The 23,313-nt window shown below is 39.5% G+C and overlaps 1 protein-coding gene and 1 long non-coding RNA gene across 2 annotated transcripts; both read right to left on the reverse strand.

Annotated features, from left to right (window-relative positions):
- Positions 1-1,398: 1,398 nt before the first annotated feature.
- LOC121997691 (deoxymugineic acid synthase 1-B-like) lies at positions 1,399-3,891 on the reverse strand. Its single transcript, XM_042552246.1, has 4 exons — positions 3,484-3,891; positions 2,134-2,377; positions 1,868-2,047; positions 1,399-1,761 (listed from the first exon to the last, which is right to left on the reverse strand). Exons 1-4 carry the CDS (start codon positions 3,798-3,800, stop codon positions 1,537-1,539), a joined length of 966 nt encoding a protein of 321 aa, XP_042408180.1. The 5' UTR covers positions 3,801-3,891; the 3' UTR covers positions 1,399-1,536.
- A 14,000-nt stretch (positions 3,892-17,891) lies between these two features.
- On the reverse strand, positions 17,892-19,740 carry LOC121997692. The gene is made up of 2 exons (XR_006116341.1): positions 18,344-19,740; positions 17,892-18,242 (listed from the first exon to the last, which is right to left on the reverse strand). It is a non-coding gene; the product is annotated as an uncharacterized LOC121997692 (long non-coding RNA).
- Positions 19,741-23,313: the final 3,573 nt, after the last annotated feature.

The raw sequence follows: 23,313 nt of genomic DNA on the forward strand, positions 1-23,313 counted from the left end.
ACATCATCTCTTGGAGCTCTTGTGGTGGCCGGATTTTGCTTGGAGAATGAGAGAAAGGAGGCTTTATTTCTAGCATCCTTTGGAGCTTGGTGGTGGTGGCCGAACCTCATCCTTTCTTGGAGTTATTGAGGCGGCCGAATCTTGCTTGGAGATGAAGGTAGCTTGGGTGGATTCTCATCTTAGTAGATCGTCGCACACACGACGCCCGAGATAAGAGGAATATGACAGAAGATCGTGAGGTCTATAAGCTATAAAAGGTATAACTAATTATTAATTTCCGCATCATAACTAGTTCATCTTTTATTTAGATCTTGAAATACCAAACACAAGAGGCTAATAAATCTAGGTAATCGAATTTATGTTTTCGATTTTGTGTTTCTTTTGTTTTTTCGAATTTGTGATTCGATTGTTCTTTTTGGTTAAACCTAAGGTTACTAGAAGGAAATTAAATATTAAATTTCTTTAAAAGGCTTTGAGTAGGCGGTGGTGGATGATCTCATACCCAAGAAGGCCTAGTACCTCGCAATGCAGTCCTGGAAGCCAATTTTAAAAATTAATATTTAATTGAATTTGTAACATGGGTGGATTTGGATCAATAATGTTAAGTATCGTTTGCAATCTAAGTCTAAACCACCAAGAACAGATAAGTTAAATTTGGAATCTATAATGTTAAGTTCCATTTGCGATTCCTAATTTAATTTTAAAGAACACAATAGGTTGTTAGTAAATGCTCAAGACTTGTACAAAATTTTTGTACAGGGGAACCGGTATGATATTCCGCATAGCAACCAACAGGAATAACTGTCATATGTCAGGAAATATTCCAATGGTCTACTATCGTCTACGAATTAAACCTTTTTTCAACCAATGAGAGGGCACCACGTGTCCTCCATCACCCGACAGGCTCTGACACCCTACATTCTTTGATATCGGTTAGGCTCCAAAGGTACGCATTGTCATATAAAAAGGGAGGTCCTCTCTCTTAAGCAGAGACACATACATTCGTACTCGTTTTCTACCCTTTTTTTTCTTCATACACTGTTCTTCTAGGAAAAAAGTAACTGATTTGAGCATCGGAGGGCTTGCGCCGGGGACTTTTTCCCTGATTTCTGATCTCTAATATTTCGTGTGCTCGTCTATGTGTGTGTAGAGCCTAAGTACCGTAGGTCCCATCACCACTGTCCTTGAGCTCCACGTGAAGGTCCTCCTTTCCGCTGCACATACACTAGGTGTGTTCAAGTCACCTTTTCGTCAACACCGACGTCATATCAACCGACCTTCGTCTGACTCATATTCCGAACAATATCAAATTAAAAAAAATCAGTTTATTTAATTTTAAATAATTCGGTTCTATTCCATTTTAATCGAATACTCAACCTGAGTTAGTAAAACGGAGAATTGAACAGGTGAATGATTTTTATTAGGGCATGTGAGTGAATCAGATACAAGATCCCATGCTATCAGAGGAGGTATTGAAATCATACAGTACACTTACCTACATCAAAAACAAATTCAAATCATTTAGCTAAACCCTCTTCATATTTCATCATCCCAAAACTCTTCCAGAGATTTGTAGGGTCCATTCTCTGAGATGAAATACAAAGCTTGATTTCCTCTGCGCTGAGGAATACTACTTATGCTCGCCCTCTCTTCTTCATTTAACTCCCAATCCAGTATGTCCAAATTCTCCGTTAATCTTTTCTTGTTGAAGCTTTTCACTATCACACAATCTCCTTGCTCATAAACCCACCTCAAGCATATCTGTCATACAAACATTGAGTCATACTGCAAGTTTTAAGATCAGTGACTTCAATTTTTAAAGATTTGATGAGTTATTGCAGCTGTCATGGACATTAGTCTTATTTACCTGAGGAAGAGTCTTTCCTTTAGCTTTGGCTATTTGTTGCAGAATCTCACACTCCATAACCCAATCTTGACCCCATTCTGTTCCTCTGGCTCCCAACGGTGAGTAAGCACAGAGTTGAATGCCTTTAGCTATGCAAAACTCTCTCAACTTCTTTTGTTGGAAAAGAGGATTCACCTCCACCTTATGCATTTTTTAGTAAAAAATTAATTGAATCTGTCATAGTAACGTGAATCTAAAGCATAAATTTGTAGGTTTTATATGTAAACCTGATTGGCCACTGGTGGAATTGTTGCAGTAGAAAGCAGTTTCTCAATCTTTTTGATGGAGAAGTTACTGACTCCGATGTATTTGGTGAGCCCCATCCTTTGGCACTCTTCCATGGCTGCCCATACTGAGCTTATATCTATGGGCATTAGTTCATCCTTTGAAATTGACGTGGGAGTGTCTTCAGGTTTGGCACAAATGGGGAAGTGAATGAGATAGAGGTCAAGGTACTCTAACTGAAGGCTCCTAGTAACATTTAAACAATGGGAGTGAACCTTCTTTGGGTAGCATGACATAATGCAAAATCTTATTTGAAAAGTAATGAACAAATTGAAATAAAAGTCGAATCATATAACAGAGAACCTTTTAGGAATTCATACAAAAAACGACTTTTACTAATTCACAATCTCATGTGATTTCTTACTTTGGCATATTGAACTAAAGGTGAGATTTTTTTTCTCCTGCAGAACATGAAATTTGACTTTTTGAGTGCGTCATATTCTTGCTGATTTTTTCTCAAGGTAATTATATCACAAGAATAGTATCTAACCATCAAAAAAAAAAAAAAAAACTTGATATTTATTTGGTCACCAAGAATTGATTGTTTAATTATTAACTAAAAGTCATGAGTTCTCTATTTTCTAAATTCCCATTAAATTAAAAGTCAGTTTTATACCTATAAATACAAAGATTCTAGTGTGGTTTATTTCACATTCCTTTCTCTTTATGAAACATAAAGAATCATGTTTCAATCCAGATTAAGTTGGCCTAGCCCGACAAGGCTTGGTTCATGCGCAGCTGCTGCAGGACAGTTCAATAGGCTGGGATCTAACTAGACCCGGACTCGGGCCAGAGTTAACTGGTCGGCATGATCATGACCCAGCTCTGGGCCAGACTTACTGCAGCCCAATTGCAGTCAAGCCCAACGGTCCTGAGTCCTCTTTCTATTCGTTTTTAAAAGCCTACAGTAGCATTGAATTCTATTCTGTTGAACGGAAAGATTTTAAAAGTTTTAACAGTCAAGAATAAATAAATAAATAAAATAAAATAAAAATCTCAAAAAAGTTTGATTGTATATATCTAACTCTGAAATCACCATAACCACTCCAGAAAAACAATTGGTAGGATAATTTGGTAAAATAACATGGAGAAAATGTTTCCTACATTTATCTCCGCAAACACGAGAATTGAGCTTTGGGTCCATAGACTCGGTTCTACTATCCAAACAAATTCAGATTATTTCAGCGGTTCCTCCTAAACTATCTCAAACAGAAAATAATGGAAAAAACTCGATTCGAGAAGCGGCCGGAATAGATTTTAGCACCAACTAATTCAAAAAATAAACCGATTACCTAAGTGACTTTCGCAAGGCAGGAAGCACGAGATGGCTCTGGGCGTCCCGAATCCAGAGCTTGGAGGTGATGAAGAGTTCGTCCCGGGATACGATGAGCCCCAATCGGAGCGCTTCCGCTACGGCCTCGCCTAGCGGCCCCTCCGAAGAGTAGAGCGAGGCGGTGTCGAAGTGGCGGTAGCCGATCTTGATGGCGTGGAGTATGGCGTCCCGAGTGGTGTCGAAGGGCGGCAAAGGGAAGGCTGCGGTGCCCATGGCGATGCGGGGCATGGTCTTGGAGCCGGAGCTCAGGGGCACCTCATGGATCGCGATTGCCATCGATGCTCTTCTTTGCTTGTGGAAATGAAAGTGAGATCAGAGTAGGGTTTGGCGAGGAAGAGGAGCGAATTATAAATGGAATCGAACAGAGGGAGATTTTTTATAGGCAGCGAGCTTGACCGGGGTCGGCTATATATCTATTTTTTAATATGCATTATTTAAATAATAATAATAATAATAATAATAATAATAATATAAAACTATATGCATCCCTTGAAAACTAAAAAAAATCCGTTTTTTACTCGTTGCTGATGTAAGCACCTGGATCCAAATTTGACCAAATCTATAGCCGTAAACAAAATCCTGGATTTGATTAGATGTCCATAAATTATGAAATAAGGATGATGTATTACAGAAGTGATATGCTGCGGACAAAGTCGTGCAGACTGTTGCGGACATGCCTTCCTGATTGGTCACCAGTCTGATCAGGGAACCTCCTGATCGGTCCAGAGAGACCGACCAGGGAACCTCCTGATCGGTCCAGAGACCGATCAGGGAACCGATCATTTTCTGATCGGTCTACAGACCGATCAGGAGGTTCCCTGATCGGTCCAGAGACCGATCAGGAAGGCATGTCCGCAGCGGTCTGCACGGCTTTGTCCGCAGTATATCACTTCTGTGATGTATTAATCATGATTGATAGATTATGATGAATTTTATTTATTTACATGATGAGATTCATCAAAATGGATTAATCTATAAAATAGACTATTATTTAGTCTGCAAATTATAGATCAAAGAATTCGTACTCAGATTTAATTGTCGACTTTATCGGTTCGACGATAAATGTACGGCCAATTTAACTCCTAATTCAATCTAAACCGCTCTATTCATTAAAACATTAAAATGGTCTTGTCTTATACAGTTCTTTTTCCATTGTACACTGTTCTTATGAGGAAAAAGTACCTGACTTGAACGTCGGAGGACTTACGTCGAGAATTTTTTCCCTGACTTCTGGTCTCTAACGTTTCGTGGGCTTGTCTGATTGTGCGCAGAGCTTAGGTGCTGTCGGGTAGATTATCGTCATCCTTCAGTTCCATGTGGGGGTCTGTTTTCCGGTGCACATACGTAGGTGTCCTCGAGTTGTCTCTTCGTCAACACCGACGACACTTCAATCGGCCTTCGTCTGACTCAGATTTCAGACAAGATCAAATCCTATCTATTTATGTGATATGATCTATCAAAATAGACCAATCCATAAAATGGACTATCCTCTGATCGATAATTTACAGACTAAAGGATCCGTGCTTAGATTTGACTGTCTACTTTACCGGTTTGATATCAAATGTACAATCAATTTAGCTCCTAATCCAATCTAAACCGTTCTATTCATTAAAACATCAAAATAGCCTTAATAACATTAGTAAAATCCGACATTTAAAAAAAAATATTAATAAAACTAATTAGAAGACACTGTCATACTTACTCATAAACATCATTAGGAGATTCTTAAAACTTTCTTCGGGTCATATCAAAATTTTAAAATTTTAAACATTACAGGATCTTCAATAAATTTTAGCATAAGTTGGAGGATGATCTTAAACACCTCATAATCATTTTTTAAGTATAACTATGTCAACATAAATGAATTTTACTGTCTAAATAGAGAATTGCGAATCCTTTGATACGGTTTTAAAATATTTTATCATGAACTTATTAAAAAAAAAAAAAAAAGATCCGCTACCTTAGCGACCTCCCTAATACCGACCCCACGGATGTGGAGGGAGATTCATACAGGTACATAAGTCATAGGCACATGGTGGAATAAATCCCAAGTCGTCAGTTCCTGAAAATCGACCTCTGACCATTATACCAAAAATATCATGCGCCCACCGTATCACTACGTCCTGTGGACGTCGCGAACTTATTAAAGGACTTATGTTTGTTATACTTATTTATCAATATCATCAAAGGATTCTTATCACTTCTACTCCTTTGCTTCTCACTATTTTAAAATTTTAAAATTCTAAATTTTGGTTAAAATTCATTTATGACTTGACGCCTCATAAGCACTTCAAGGTAATACCATTACACTTTTGAGAGTCTCCTTGATATAAGTGTTGGAGCAATCTTACTCAAGACATTACTCATTGTTGATGTTTGATTAAATGAGTTTAAGTTAGGCATTGATTGTGATCTAACATAAGTATTGAGTAAGCAGATATGAAGAGAAGACCAAGTATGAAAACTTGGCAAGGAAAGTTCCGGAGGTACGATCTATTGGCAAAATAAAGACTTAGCATGACAAAGCCAATGGTAGCCCTTGAAGGCAAGCGCAAGGATGAGGAGTCATGGAGACGGAAGCATCCTAAGGGCGCAAGGCTGAGGGAAGGTGCTTGGAGGCATGAAGTTTAAGCTAAGGAAGTATTCAGTCGACTGATATGTATACCAGTCGACTGATGTCGGGAAAACTATAAAAGCAATCTGTTAGAGCTTGGAGAGAACTAACTGTTCAAAAACTGGAAAAAGTGCTCATCAAGTGATCTTCAAGTCTACAAATATTCACTGTCTTCCTCCTAACTCTACTCTCCATTCTTGTAAAGAGGAAGAGAAAATTGTGCAAGGGTTTCTCCACCTTCGATTGTGATTCGTGAAGGAGAAGTTTATAATGAAGCTTGATTGTGTGGGTGTGTGCCTTGGATTAGTCACCTCAAGGAGGTGGAGACCAAGTAAACTAAGGAGTTAGCATTGTTCTCTCGTTTTCGTGCATTTTCTTTATTTCTATTTGCTTCCGCTAACAAGATTGTAGGAAAAATTGAAGAAAGACTATTCACCTCCCCTCCCCCCCTCTAGCCAATAGTAAAGGTCCTATCAATTGGTATCAGAGCAAGGTTCGCATCGGAAGACCTCACCGTCAACCGAAGCATCAAAATGGCATTTCAAGAGGGATATAGCACCGCAAGGCCACCCTTCTTCGATGGGAACGACTTTGCATATTGGAAAGGTAGGATGGAGTATTATTTAATGAATGATATTGAAAATTGGTTTAGTGTTGTAGATGGATTCGAGATGCCAAAGGATGGGTCGGGAGCTCCTCTTTCAACCAAGGATTGGACAAAAGAGATGGCAAAGAAGGCTCAAGCAAATGCGAAGGCTACAACAACCCTACAATGTGGACTCTCAAAGGAGCAACTAAGCAAAGTAGGATCATTCAACTCCGCCAAAGAGCTTTGGGAAAAACTCATTGAGTTGAATGAAGGATCAAGCGAATCAAGGAGAGCCAAAAGAGATCTCTTGTTGGGGCAACTTCAAACTTTCACTATGAAGACAAATGAGACCGTGAGTCAAATGCATGGTAGATTCAAGGAGATAGTGAATGGTCTTCATGTAATAGGTGAGAAAATTGACAATCGAGATTTAGTAAGGTATGTTTTACAATCCTTTCCTAGAACTACCTTATGGGCATCAATGGTTGATGCGTATAAGGTTTCTAGAGATCTTTCCTTAGTTAAGCTTGATGAATTATTTTATGAATTTGAACTTCATGAACAAGCTAATATGGTTTCAAAAGAGAAAGGTATGACTCTTATTGTAGAAAAGAAGAAAAAGAAAAAGAAGAAAGAAAAGAAGATAGAATCCTCATCATCCGAATCCGAACAAGAGTCATCGGATAGTGATGATGAAATGTCGGCGAGTGAAGTGGCTCACTATATCAAAAAGATGATGGGAAGATCAAGAAAATTCACAAGAAAGGATGTGAAGAAAATGTTTCAACCCTCCAAAGGTAAAAATAGTCAAAGTTCAAGTTTCAATACTAATGTGACTTGTTATGGATGTAACAAGAAAGGACACATTAAGCCAAATTATCCGGAACTAAAGAAGAAAGAAGAAAAGGAAAAGAAGAAAAAGGAGAAAAAGAAGAAGGAAGCCATGGTGGCTCAAGCTATATGGGATACACCAAGCATTGACTCATCGGATGAAGATGAGCTATGCCATGTTACTCGACATATGACATTTATGGCTTTTGAAGATGACAAAGAAGAGTCAAGTCAAGAAGAAGTGTCAAGTGAAGAGGATTCATCAAATGGAGAGTCATCAAGTGAGGAATCATCATCAAGTGATGATGATGAGGTAAAAGAATCTCCCAAAATAGAATTTCTCTATAAAACTATTGCTCATCTCAAAAATGCTTTTGTCACATCACAATCTAAGGTAAAAACCTTGAAGGGAAAGCTTAGGACCATTAAAGTTGATGCATGCATGTCTAGTGAGTCAAATATGCTCAAGGAAGAAAATGAGAAATTGAAGAATGATGTGATTGAATTAAGAGCATGTTTAGAAAAATTCACAAATTGAAGAATGATATGATCATTAGAGATCAAAGAGCCGTTTACAACAAAGCCGGAATAGGATATAGACCTAAGGAAAAGGAAGTTGCTTATATGTCTCTAATTAATGGTACTAGGAATGATGCACTTAGGAACAAAGTTACGAAAAATCTTAAAGGGAAGGTAAAACAAGCTTGGGTGCCTAAGAAATATTTGAATGATATTTCCGAATCTAGTGCATGGGTACCAAATAGTTGTGTGTTTTATGTTTCTTAGGTAGAGAAGAAGGATGCAAGTATGTGGATTGTGGATAGCGGTTGCTCAAGACATATGACCGGTGATGTGAGCAAGTTCTCCACATTAAATTATATAAAGAAGGGAACGGTATCATTTGGGAATAGTGGAAAGCTCAAGATTATAGGTAAAGGTACAATTGAGGTATCATCTAAAATTACTATTCATAAAGTCCTATTGGTTAAAAGTATGGGGTTTAATTTGCTTAGTGTTAGTCAATTATGTAATGTCGGATATAATGTTGAGTTTCATCCCGATAAATGTTTAGTTAAGCACAAAATTTTTGAGAATGTTGTGCTAAACGGATTTAGAAAAGCAAATCTTTATTATATTGATCTTTCATATGCTTCTAATCCTCCTATTAAGTGTTTAATATCAAAAGAAGAGGAAGGATGGTTATGACATAGAAGACTTGGACATATCAACATGAGAAACATAGCCAAGGTAGCCAAGATGGAGCTAGTAAAGGGACTACCAAAGATCAAGTACATCAAGGACAAATTGTGTGATGTATGTCAAGAGGGTAAGCAATCAAGGTCATCACACAAAGGTAAAACTTTAACTAGCACTTCATTGCCATGAGAGTTATTGCATTTGGATCTTTTTGATTGTCATAGAACACCCTCTTTGGTAGGTAACAAATATTGTTTGGTGATAGTAGATGATTACTCTAGATATACTTGGGTTTATTTCTTGAAACAAAAGAGAGAAACTTTAGAAACAATTATCGGGTTTACCAAGAGGGTAGAAAACGAAAAGAATCTCAAGATTGATAGAATTCGAAGTGATCATGGTGGAGAGTTTGAGAACTTGAACTTTTCTAAATTTTGCTTGGAAAATGGCTATAAGCACGAATTTTCTTATCCAAGAACACCACAACAAAATGGTGTAGTGGAGAGAAAAAATATGGCCTTACAAGAGGCGGCTAGGACCATGCTTAATGCATACTCTTTACCTAGCTACTTGTGGGCCGAAGCGGTTAATACCGCATGTTATATTCAAAATCGTGTCTTGATCCATAAGTTTTTAGGTAAAACACCTTTTGAATTATGGAATGAAAAAATCCCTACAATTCACTATTTTAAAGTCTTTGGTTGTAAGGTTTATATTCTTAATACTAAAGATGACTTAGGAAAATTTAAGGCCAAGTCCAATGAGGGAATTTTAGTTGGATACTCATCTACTAGTCGAGGATACAGAGTATACAACAAAAGGACTCAAATGATTGAGGAATCATCCAATGTTGAGTTTGATGAATCCACTAGTACTTACCCTAGGAAATCCCCTATTGATAAGGATATAAGTGAACCAAATCAAGACGTTACTCAAGGATTACAAAATCTACATTTAGGGGGTATTGATCAAGGGGGAGGAAGAGATGGTTCGGATGATGAAAGAAACAATGTAAACAATGACCTTTCCAAAGATGATGATTCAAGTATCTCAAGGACCTTAAGGCACCATCAAGATCATCCTATCAATCAAGTAGTTGGAGATGTGGCACAAGGGGTAAGAACTAGATCCTACTTTAGGGATCATACTAGTCAAGTTGCTCTAATATCACAACTTGAACCAAAAACAATTGATGATGCTTTACTTGATACGGATTGGATTTTAGCAATGCAAGACGAATTGAATCAATTTGAAAGGAGTGATGTGTGGGAGTTGGTTCCAAGACCTAATGATAGTACAATCGTCACAACGAAATGAGTTTTTAGAAACAAGTTGGATGATCAAGGGAGAGTCACTAGAAATAAGGCTAGGTTGGTAGCTAGGGGTTTCAATCAAGTAGAAGGACTTGATTATGATGAAACATATGCTCCGGTAGCCTGATTAGAGTCCATCCGAATATTATTAGGATATGCCGCTTACATGGGTTTTAAACTTCATCAAATGGATGTAAAATCGGCTTTCTTAAATGGGTTCATTAAGGAAGAAGTGTATGTAGAGCAACCACCCGGATTTGAGAGTATAGATAGCCCAAACCATGTTTATAAGCTTAAGAAAGCATGATATGGGTTAAAACAAGCACCCCGGGCTTGGTATGAAAGACTTTCATCCTTTCTAATCTCCAAGGGCTTTAGAAGAGGAACAATTGATCCAACATTGTTTTTAAAGTCTAAAGGTGGAGACATTTTCATTGCCCAAGTCTATGTTGATGACATCATCTTTGGCTCAACAAATAATGACCTTCTTCATGATTTTATTAAACACATGGAAAGCGAGTTTGAAATGATTCTAGTTGGAGAATTGAGTTTCTTTTTGGGATTACAAGTAAAACAAACTAATGAGGGAACCTATGTGTACCAATCCAAATTTGTTAAAGAACTTATCAAGAAATTTGGGTTGGAAAATGCTAAAGGAGCAACTACCCCTATGGGGACTAACACCAAGATAGATAGTGATCAAGAAGGAAAGTTAGTGGATCCAAAGCAATATAGGAGCATGATTGGCAGTTTGCTATATCTAACCGCTAGTAGACCGGATATATTATTCGCGGTAGGAATGTGTGCAAGATACCAATCATGTGCGAAAGAGTCACATTTAGTAGCGGTAAAAAGAATTTTGAGATACATCAAGAGCACTCTTAATGTAGGGCTTTGGTACTCTAGAACTAGAAATTTTGACTTAATTAGGTATACCGATTCCGATTATACGGGTTGCAAATTGGATATGAAGAGTACTAGTGGTGGATGTCAATTTCTTGGACCTTCTCTTGTAAGTTGGAGTAGTCGAAAACAACCTTGTGTGACATTGTCCACAACTGAGGCCGAGTATGTGGCAATGGATGGTTGTGTAGCCCAATTACTTTGGATGATACATACCTTAGAGGATTATGAGCTACATTATTCCAAGGTCAAGGTTTTATGTGATATGTGAGCACCATTAACTTAACCAAAAATCCGGTACATCACTCTAGAACAAAGCACATTAAGGTAAAACACCACTTCATTAGAGATCATGTGGCAAGAGGAGACATTGAACTACTTTATGTTGAATCCAAATCTAATCTTGCCGATATTTTTACCAAACCATTACCCGAAGCGGAGTTTATCTCTATTAGAAGAGAGCTTGGTTTGTGCCTTGTAGAATAATAGATTTAGCTTTTCATGATCACATTAATCTAAAAGCTAAATACATACCTTAATGTATCTCACAAAGACCTAGGATGTCTTGCTTGTATTTAGACATCATGTGAGATATTAGGAAGATGCATTTGGTTCATCATGTTAGTTATGATGCATGATGTTGAGCCATTATGACATCTAGTCACATTGATCCTTAATTGGACCAATCATTGGGAAGACTTGTGCAAAATTAATGTGTACATAGCCCCTTGCACATGATTGGATATTTCCTTACAAGATACAAGTATCATACTCTATTGTATGCAAAATACCATATAAACACATACAGGAAGGGAACCTTGCTCTAACATAGGTACAACAACCATAGGAAAGTCCTAATTGGAACTTTCACTCAAGGATATACTACATAATCTAACTAATTTTGAAGTTTGTGTCAATCTTGGGATCTGTGATAGACATATTTTTAGGTATATTTTTCCCAAGTAGACATGATTCAAATAGACATCTCCACAAAATTTGAGATTTTTTTGAGGTCTGTAAAATTATCTGTGAGTTTCTGAACTTCGGGTCAGAATTGGGTAAACATTGGTCTCAGTCGACTGGTGCAGATACCAGTCGACTGGTAACAGTGATTTTTTTGAACAGAACCATTCTGTGTGTTTTCATTTTCGGTACCAGTCGACTGATATACACATCAGTCGACTGGTGTCAGGATGTTATATTCTCACGGGCGCCAGATGGCCCGTCAAAAACCCTAGGTTCCTCAGCCGTCTGGTGTCGCCTGCGTCCCCGAGTCTTCTTCTCACCATTTCCAGTCATCCCCGACTACCTAGAGGTTCTCTCCTTCTCTGATCTACCTTGTATCTCTCTTCTTGTCAAGTTCTCAGTTCCCATTTTTCTTCTCAGCGACGGTGACGCTCACAGCACTAGGGTTTCGATTTTTGGCTGTCAAATCCTATTCCTTTTCATTCCATCTCAGTTGCTATGGAACAACGGTAATTCTTCTCCCACACTTTTCTTCAAGTTCAGATGTGATCTAAACCCTAATGGTGTGTTGTTCTATGTGTTTTCTTGCTGTGTTCTGTCTTGTTTTTCTTTTCGCTTCACTTAGGGTTTCATTTGATTCATATGCATTGCATTACTACACTTAGGGTTAGGCAAAAACGTAGGGCTGGTGAGGGGACCTCCCGGCAATATGCTCCCGTTCCCTCGGCGGATCGATTTCGCTCCGAAGCCGCACGACAACGGTTTACGACTACTGATTTCGCTATGATACCCTGTCGGTATCTGAATCAGACATATTTTACTACGATTGTGCCAGATATCATGGACACCATTCTGTACTTTGGATTGGATAAGTTAGTGCATTGCATGCATATGGTCAATCTGGATTTGTGTAAGGAATTCTACAACAATCTGCATCCTAGTACTAGCGGAGGTTCTGCATGGATGTCTCGGGTAGGTGGTGTCAACATTGAGTTCACTCCCAGGATTCTCCAATCTTTCTTAGAGTGTAGGGCTTCTAATAGCTCCTTTACGTGTTTTCCTACAGTTGTTGAGCCATTCACCGATTCACTCTCTCAGTTGTCTATTGAAGCAATACATCAGTATTACTTCAATGCCCCCCGAGCTCCTTTGCGGAAATCTTCGATGCCACACGTATGTCTGCCCGCAGTAACATTCTTTATAAGATTGCTATTGCGTGTATCTTACCCATAGTCACTCGGGGGCAAGCCAAGATTCGGCTGCCCCATCTGGTCATACTGTATGCTTTGGAGCACCGGCTCGACATCAACATCGCTCTTCACGTCTTTGAGTCCATCCTGCACTTCACTAGTCCTATCCATGAGAAGTTGTACATGCCTTACTGCCACATCCTGACTTCTTTCTTTGCCTCTCGGGGTATCGATGTCATGAGGGGTCAACAACATCATTTATCTAAGGACTATGATCAGATAGGGGCCCGCCAGCTATCTCTTGCAGGTATTGAGAGACGCCAGGGGGAGATGGTATGGCGTGCTCAGGTGGCGGATGATTCTGACGATGAGGAGGAGGCGGACGTTCCTGCTCCTGCACTAGCACCGGATCCAACTCCTATGACTGTCGAGGCTCGATTGACTCAGCTGGAGGAGACAGTACACCAGGGGTTTCAGGAGTTTCGTGGGTTCCGGCAGGATTGGATTGCGTCTCAGCAGCGTCAGACAGAGGTGTATGCGATGCTGCAGCGCTGGGATCTGACATACCAGGCTCCTCCCCCTCCTCCTTCCAGTGATGATCACTAGGATGCTGCTTCTTTTGTTAGTGTCGAGATATGTTTTGGTTTCGATAGCGATATCGTTTGTTTATCTCGAACACTTGGTTGTCAGACTATGATGGGTGTATGCTGTTATGACATTATCTGTCTAGCGTTTATTATGTGTTGATACTTCTCTATTTCTCTATTGCTGTTTTGTGAGTTCCTCTATGTCCGGCTGTGTCTTATCTTATTATTTGTCATGTGTCCATCTCTATCTCTTGCTCTTCGAGGATATTCTGGATTCAGGGGGAGTTGTTCTAAATCTTTTTGTTGTCTGTCAAAAAGGAGGAGACTTGGATGGTTTAAGTTGGATATTATATATGCTTCATGTTATATGTTTCATGTTATATGTTTCATGTTATATGCTTCATGGATATTATCATGCCTTATAGTTATGGTACATTTGAAGACCTAACTTAAACAAATTTTGCCAAACATCAAAAAGGGGGAGATTGTTGGAGCAATCTTGCTCAAGACATTACTCATTGTTGATGTTTGATTAAATGAGTTTAAGTTAGGCATTGATTGTGATCTAACATAAGTATTGAGTAAGCAGATATGAAGAGAAGACAAAGTATGAAAACTTGGCAAGGAAAGTTCCGGAGGTACGATCTATTGGCAAAATAGAGACTTTGCATGACAAAGCCAATGATAGCCCTTGAAGGCAAGCGCAAGGATGAGGAGTCATGGAGACGGAAGCATCCTAAGGGCGCAAGGCTGAGGGAAGGTGCTTGGAGGCATGAAGTCTAAGCTAAGGAAGTATTTCAAGTATGTAAATAATGTAAAACTGGAACTATACAAACTACTATAAATCTCAAAGGTATAAGATACCAATCGACTGGTACCCACACCAGTCGACTGATACCAAGGCACAAAACGAACAAAATGTCGACAGGCTGATTGGAGGCAAGTACCAGTCGACTAGTGTTAGTACCAGTCGACTGGTAGATAACCGTTGTGAAGTGGCGGCTCAAAATCTCATCAAATCTTTAGTGCCGTTGAAGCCATCAGTCGACTGATATGTATACCAGTCGACTGATGTCGGGAAAACTATAAAAGCAATCTGTTAGAGCTTGGAGAGAACTAACTGTTCAAAAACTGGAAAAAGTGCTCATCAAGTGATCTTCAAGTCTACAAATATTCACTGTCTTCCTCCTAACTCTACTCTCCATTCTTGTAAAGGGGAAGAGAAAATTGTGCAAGGGTTTCTCCACCTTCGATTGTGATTCGTGAAGGAGAAGTTTATAGTGAAGTCAAAAGTCAAGGGGATGCAGTAGTCAGCAGTTAGGAGGACGTGGGAAGTCAGCAATTAGGGAAAGAAGAAGTGAGATCGTCTGACGTCATCAATCGCATGATTCCCGGTCGGGTGTTTACAGATCAGGATCCCAGATCTGAGACATGATGTGCAGCCGAGGTAATGCCTGACCTGCTCTGACTGGTCGGGTTTTCTCAGCTCGGTCTACATATCTAGGCCTGTTGCTCTCAGTAGGCCAACTCCCGGCCGACTCTTTAGCAATCCAAACGGGAAGATGGGGTTCTCGCCACAGCTTGTCCTTCTCATCAAGACTCGACCTTGGTGTTATACTTGAAAGATCATCTCGAGTTGCCTCTAGTCAAACTCGGGTGAGACAGAAGGCACTAGGCGACAATAAAGTCACAGAATCGTAGCCGCTTGTCAGAGAATAACTGCTGTATGTCAGGGAATATTCTAATGGTCTGTGGTCATCTGTAAATGGAACCTTCTTCCAGTCTATGGGAGGGTGTCATGCGTCCTCTATCATCCGACAGGTCCTGACACCCGTCATTCTCTGACATCGATCAGGCTCCAGAGATACGCACGGTCATATAAAAAGGGAGGTCCTCTCCTTTTAGCAGGTACACTCTCTCACACATTCACACTTGTTTTCTACAGTTTTTTTCCTTCGTACACTGTATTTCTGGAGAAAAAGTACCTAACTTGAGCATCGGAGGGCTTGCGCGGATGACTTTTTCCTTGGCTTCTGGTCTCTAACGTTTTGTGGGCTTGTCTGATTGTGTGTAGAGCCTAGGTACTGCTGGGTAGATCACCGCCATCCTTCAGTTCCATGTAGGGGTCTGATTTTTGGTGCATATACGCTAGGTGTCCTCGAGTTGCCTCTCCATCAACACCGACGAAACCTCAACCAACCTTCGTCTGACTCAGATTTCGGACAGGATCAAACCCTATCTATTTATGTGATATGATCCATCAAAATGGACAAATCCATAAAATGGACTATCCTTTGATCCGCAATTTACGGACTAGAGGATCTATACTTGGATTTGACCATCGACTTTATCGATTTGATAGCAAATGTGCGACCGATTTAGCTCCTAATTCAATCCAAACTGCTCTATTCATTAAAACATCAAAATGGCCTTAATAACATTAATAAAATCTGACATTTAAAAAATTATTAATAAAACTAATTAAAAGACACTGTCATACTTACACATAAACATCATTATGAGATTCTTAAAACATTCTTCGAATCATATCAAAATTTTAAAATTTTAAACAATATAGGATCTTCAATAAATTTTAGCATAAGTTGGAGGATGACCTTAAACACCTCATAACCATTTTTTAGTATAACTATGTCAATAGAAATAGATTTACTGTCTAAATAGAGAATTGTGTGTCTTTGAAATTGATACCATTTTAAAATATTTTATCACGAGCTTTAAAGGACTTATGTTTGTCATACTTATTCATCAACATCATCAAGGATTCTTAGGACTCCTACTCTTGAATTCATTTATGACTTTAGACGCCTCATAAGCACTTCAAGTCAATACCATTACACTTTGGAGAGTCTCTTTGATATAAGCATGCCCTCGGACATGAATTTTACATTCTAAATAAAAAGTTGCGAATTTCTATTTCTGAAATTGACACAATTTTAAAATATTTTATCTCAAACTCATTTTAGGACCTAGGTTTGTCATAATTAATCACCAACATTACCAAAAAGTTCCTATTTTGAAATTTTTGACACTAAAATTCTCAACAAATTAGGGTCAAAACTCATGATTTTAAACCTCCCAGAAATACTTAAAACCAAGCCCATTGCAATCTATCCTGGTGTTATCATACCTTCATATGAATTAGAGTAAAATTGGAGCATTAAATGTATATAATAAACAATTGATGTGTTATGATTAGTTGACCGCTAAACCAGATGGAAAGTTTATTAGTCAGGTAGCTGACTTGACTAACGTCCATAAATCGACATAATAGGGATATAATAGATAGTAACTATTGCGTTTTGATAAATATAAAAGTTGAGTTACACACTTTGAGTATTACAAAAACTAGACTACACAATTTAGTAAATTTTCAAATGTAAAATTGGTTTAGATTTGGATTCAAATCAAATTGCTCAAGGTCAAACATTAACTTACTAAATCATCAAACTAGTGTATTCATTTAAATTATCAAAATGTCCTTAATAACATTAATTAATAAATCCTAACATTTTAAGAAAATTTATGATTATTAATAAAACTCTAAAATAGAATTTAAAAATATCTTATATGAAAGTAGGAACAATGTTAATTGATATATTATTTGCTCATATTTTTATCACTATATACTTTTATATATATATAATTTAGATGTTGTCCGACTAATTTTAGTGATAAATGGTGTATCGAAAAAACAACTTATGAAATTAACTTTTAAAGTAATAGGAATAACAACTAGTATACATAAAATGTAACACAAATACAGTATAGTAAAGAGAAATGCAATATGTGAAAGATTCTACATAGTTAATATGGTGAATATGTCATATATCCGGTAACCACTAGTAGAGTCAGTCAAACATTCCTATCCTAGAGGTACCTCCTAGAGAACATGCAGTCATATAGTCGAAGTTAACATAAATAAATTATCAGTCAAGTTTGGAAGGGTCCTCCCCGGAGCTCATCCCGGGGCACTCATCCCGTACTATCATCACATATGTTCATAGTCATCCAATTAGCTATATAAAGAAAGCATAGTTTACTCTTAGCATATAGCACAATATCAAAATATATATATATATATATATATATATATATATATAATCTAAGAAAGAATTATTAAATCAACGACTCAAAGCATCAATCAGAAATTGCATTATTCATAAGTTGTGAACTAAACAATCCAATTCAATCACAGTCATCAGTTCAGTTCTGTAACAGTCCATGGCTATCTCAAGAACATGTACACATAAGAGCTTAAATCCCATTGCTTCACAAAAGAACGTCACTTCATTGTGAAAATCTTGAAATCTTCCAAATCTAAATCAGATAAACTATCCAACATAAAAGAAAACCACGCTGAATCCACAAACTTTCACAAAACAGAACATCACATGGAATTCCCCCAACAAAAACAGAACCACGACACTGCTTCAAGAAAAAATTGAATCTGTCCCAAGCTTATGAACCATCACAACAGAGAACTCAAAACTTGCTTACCTTGTTCCACCTGAAAACCAAACCAATCGCAGAAAAATAGAGCTCGTCAAATTCGACCCAATCAACACCATCACAACTCCAACGAGGAAAATCAAAGCTACAACTTCCCACCTAATTTGAAGTACCAGCCACACCAAGAAGATCAGCACAGCTTCCGCAATTAACCCGACATTCCATAACAGTTCGGAAAAACAGAGACATCTTGACTGAAACCAATCGGAAACCCAAGTAGGAAGCAAATCATCCTTAAAATTAACTCGAAGACCTCGCAGAAATCAAACCAAATCCAGGGCTCCAAGGAAAACTCAATATACCATTCATTCCTCCAATAAATTTCTCGGCCAGACATCTAAACAAACAGGTAACATACAACATGCTCACAACATCAACATCATGAAAGAAATCGTATCCGAGCCCATTCCTAGCCAAGCTAACACCACAAGAATCACCAACAGAACAATCCACTGGTAAACGAACTCTGTCAGTAACTGAAAGCACTGGCAAAAAATCTAGAAACCATGCGAACAAAGCAAGAATTTCGATGAAACCTCAAATCGAGTCCATCCACAGGGAAGACAACCATCCAAGAAATCATCGCAGCATCTCACGGTGAAAAGCATAAACACACTGAAATCCCAAATCCGCATCGAATCAACATCACAGCACATGAATCAAGCATCGCTGTTTCCAACTCAACCACCAAAACCACGCGAAAACTCCGATTAAAACCACCAATCCGATAAAACCTCACGACAATCACTAGTTCAAAGCAGAAACTCAAAAAGAGCATTCTCTGAATCTAAAGGAACATTGAAACCTCGGTTAAGACACAAGCATCACGGGCTAGAATGTACCACGATCCTTACAACCAAACGGAACTCGTCGATAAGGCTTTAACGTCTCCCAGTTTTCTATTCCATACCTCACAGATCTCACATTTAGCATAGAGATTGAACTTGCGACTCATACCATCAATCGGGCATTTAACATTAAGGAGATCATAAATCGAAGCCAAAACCTCACGGAACCATAAGACAAAGCAAGAACATCTCAGAAATCTCAAGTCGTATCATGAGTATCACGGAAACCTCAAGCCGAATAAAGAACATCGCGGAAAAGAAATCAATCCATAACATAAACCATCAATCAGACTTTGTTGGCAATTTATCAACCTACCTAGCTACCCATCCCTTACCTCACCGATCCCATATCATCATAGATGATGAACTTGCCTTTCCTTGCCTTGTGCCACCGTCAGAAGTCCCTGCCCTATGTTACTGCGCCGGCGAGGATCCCTGTCTGGTCGTGAGGTCCTCCATGGAAATCAACTTCGCGGGACGACGCTTGGCCGGAGCTCCAAGCACGGTGGGAAACTCCGCCGAAGCACCGGAGATGAGCGAGGAGAGGGAAGCGGCGATCGCGTGGCGGGAGTAAGGCGAGGGATCGGGAACAGTGCATAGGCTTTTATACTTGGGGTATTTAACAACTTGGGATAATTAAGGTTTATCAACTCGTAACCTAGTTGGGGAATCATATATTTCCTCCGAATTTAATAGTTCTATCCTTTGAAACATGTCGTATAATAATTAAAATTTTGAAAAATTCCTAAAACTCATAGAATATTTAATAATTCAATCCTTTAATTAAGGCTTGTGTGACCTTATATATTTTCATAAATAAATTCTTTAATTTTATTCATGGGTTCTTGTAGTCCTGGATCCCTGAACTAATCCTGATCCCTTACTCATTTATTGGTTGGATGGATTGGATCCTACCTGTTTAACAGGTGAGGTCCAGTGCATCCACCCAATAAATAAATATGATTTCTTTTGATTCAGAAAATTTTGGATCAGAGAATTTGACCTCATATAGTTCACCCGGGCAGCTCTGCATTTAGTTATCAGAGCTCGTGAATCATATCCAGGAAGACATGAACATTTCAGCTACAATTAACCACGAACATGAGGGATCAATTTGATTTTGATGGTTGAAAGGTCAATCTAATTGGATTTTTTTTCCATGAAGATTCTTCGATCGATCTGTCATTTTGGGAGACGGCAACATGCTGGACTCCGGCGAGGCGTTGCCACGGAGTCTGCCGACGGTCCACTGCGTTAGGAGTTACAAGCCATTGTCCGGATGCAGCCTATTTACATCCGAGATCGGATCCCTTGGTCCATTTTTTGTGAATCACGGCGCGATTCGATCACTAGTTGCGATTTCTCCCGGACGGTCTCCAGAGACTCTTGCCCACAACTATCCTCGCACGACGGACAACTTGACCATCTTCTCTCCGTTCACCGTGCTCCTCATCCTTGCCGTCTACGATCGCGCCTTCGTCCCCTTGACCGCCGCTTCACTTGCCACGATTTAAGGCTCACCTTCTTCCTACAGCATCTCAGCGTCCGCCTAGCCGTTAGGCTGTTGGCGAACGTTGCCGCTGAGCTGGTGGAGGAGAAGCGGGAGGCGGTGGCAGCGGTGCACGGACTCTCAGACAGCCCCAAACCCGTCGTCCCCATCACCGTCCTCTGGCTGATGCTTCAGCACGCGAACCACGGGATGGCGGGGAAGATGGAGTTCATGTACAGCCGAGCGCCGCGTTGGAAACCTCCTGAGCAAGCTGCTGGTGTATCTAATCCATGATGACACCGAGGAGTAGGAGGAGGAGCATGGGAAAGAACAGCAAAACCATTATAGACGGTTAAACAGAACGCAGTACCTAATAAAATAACTGTAGCATTTACCGCTCTTTGTTTGCTATAATGGAGGAACAGTAGAATTCGTACAACAAAAAAAAAAAGCTTATGATCTACATATCATTATTTTATTTTAAATCTTCTTTACCTTCTTTACTCAGTGAGTGAAGGGGGCTATCAGTGGAGTTGTGTAGGTATTGATATTCATCGTATCTTAAAATAGTGAAAAAGATTAGCTGAGGACATGATTCTTCGGTTCAATCTTATGAAGATTCCGTTCCGATCTATAATATAAAAACTATCAATATTAGGTCAAAAAAGATATCCCCGGTATTGTTCCTCGGATGTTCAAATCAGTCACCAGAATAGTAGAAAGATGACGGAGACACATAGTAGCAGTGAAAAGTAAGAGCACGAATAATAAATATCACATACCTCTGTCGGTGCATGAACTCCCTCCCCTTTATATAGTGTTATAGTAGGCGACGTGCACACTCCTCAAGGCGTGAGTACGTTTTTCCAACTATCTTATGAAAAGACATGTCAGAAAAGTGTCTCTGACATCATACCTTAACAGGGCATGCAAATCCTTGACATTACAGTAAAAGTTTCTGTAGTACGATTTACTTGTTGACCATGTCCTATTATCAACGGCATTACCTCCTAGAGGGATATTACAAGATATGGGAAGGGTCCCATTGTTTTGGCCGAGTGGGATAATCTCTTGGCCGGGACTCCCCGCTCGGCTCGGTCGATCTTAGCTGTTGTTCTCCTCCATAGTACCTCGGTTCAGTAGGTTGTTTCTTGCCCATTTTCAAGGACCAATTTTACACCAACCTCCATTTTCCTGTTCACTCCTTCTTCTCAGACGTATGTAGATATTTTCATATTTCCCCTGCACCAACTAGTGTCCAATTCCTTTAGGTTGATGTGCGGGGTGGTCATGCTATTTCACCTGCACGACATCCCTTTAGTATGTTGGATGTTCCATTATTTTTATTATCTCAAGTTGTCCGAATCGGGGACATTTCTTTTTCAAGAATGAGTAGGTGTTGTCTTCTTTGATAAAATGTCGTCCTCCAATAAGCATTGGAGAGAACATTACTTCTTTGTTCATTTTCCCTTTGAACCCGACTTTTCGATCGGCTGGTAGATGGAAGTGACGAAGCCTCCATCGCTCGGAAGATATCGAAGCTGATCGGACTACCTCCAAGAAACCTCTAGTCTAGCTGGTCAGAAGTACCACATACACCAGTTGCTATTGGAGAGTGTCTTATATGTGTTTGACTTGAGCCCGAACTGAATGCTGCTGCCCTTTACCCTAGGTATGCTCTTTCTTCTCCCCATTTTTGAATTTAATTAACTAATGTCTCTTTCTTCCTTGTAGTTCAAATCATGTTGAGGGCAACATTGATCGGCAAAAGCATGCTCGTCGATGTGGCAATTAACGCCCAACGCATTGTCGAGCTGGAAAGTCTGGCTTATTGTCAGTTTGCTTGCGTATTTCCCGACCGACATTCTTTAACCTATTTTTATTGCAGTTCTGGGTCAAAAGCTTGGCCATGTGCCAAAGGTTGGCCTTCTTGGAGCATGAAGTGCAACAACTGCGCGCTTTGAGCAACCCCTCATAAACCTCCCGGGCTCACCTTGAGCAGTTGACAGCGAAGGTGGCTCAGTTGAAGGTTGACTTGGAAAGGTGCTCTGAGCGGCTAATGGACTCAAAGCGGACACTCAATACAGAGTGGAATAAGAGCACTGAGCAGGCCTCACAAATTGAGCGGCTCACCAAGCAGACCAATAGTTTTTGAATCTAAGATCAACTCCGCCAATGCCAAAAATTTCCGAGCCATTGAGGACTTAGACATCAAAAATAAGGAGGCTCGAGTTTTGGCCTAAAATCTCAAGGAGGCGAAGGTTGCTCTCACGACTGAACGGGATAGCCGATCTGCAGAGCAAGCGGTTACGAAGCTCTAGCTTGACACAAAAGATGCCGAGTTGGCTTTGTTGAAACCTGAATTAGAGGCATCCCGAGCGCCCTTTAAGGCGTACCAAGAGGAAGAGCTCGGACGGTTTGAAATTTTCAAGCACAACTATCTTTGTTCTGACCCTTTCAATGACATGCTCACAGATCGGGCATCGGGCTCTTTGCCTCTTCAAGTATGGCATCGATGAGACTCTGTAATAGTTGAAAATGGAGGCTATCTTTCCCCAATACTGACCAACAAGATTATAAACAAGGAGAAGCTTACCAAGTCACTGTTGGACGATGTGCTTGACTACCTCGACTAATCTTCTTCTTAGTTTTTTTGGTTGCCTCTCGTGCTTACCCTTGGCAATTTGTAAAAATTTCTAAGTATCAATGAATGCGTGCTCGTTCGACGGTTT

The sequence above is a fragment of the Zingiber officinale genome, chromosome 6A (genome assembly GCF_018446385.1).
Source record: "Zingiber officinale cultivar Zhangliang chromosome 6A, Zo_v1.1, whole genome shotgun sequence".
Taxonomy (NCBI): domain Eukaryota; kingdom Viridiplantae; phylum Streptophyta; class Magnoliopsida; order Zingiberales; family Zingiberaceae; genus Zingiber; species Zingiber officinale.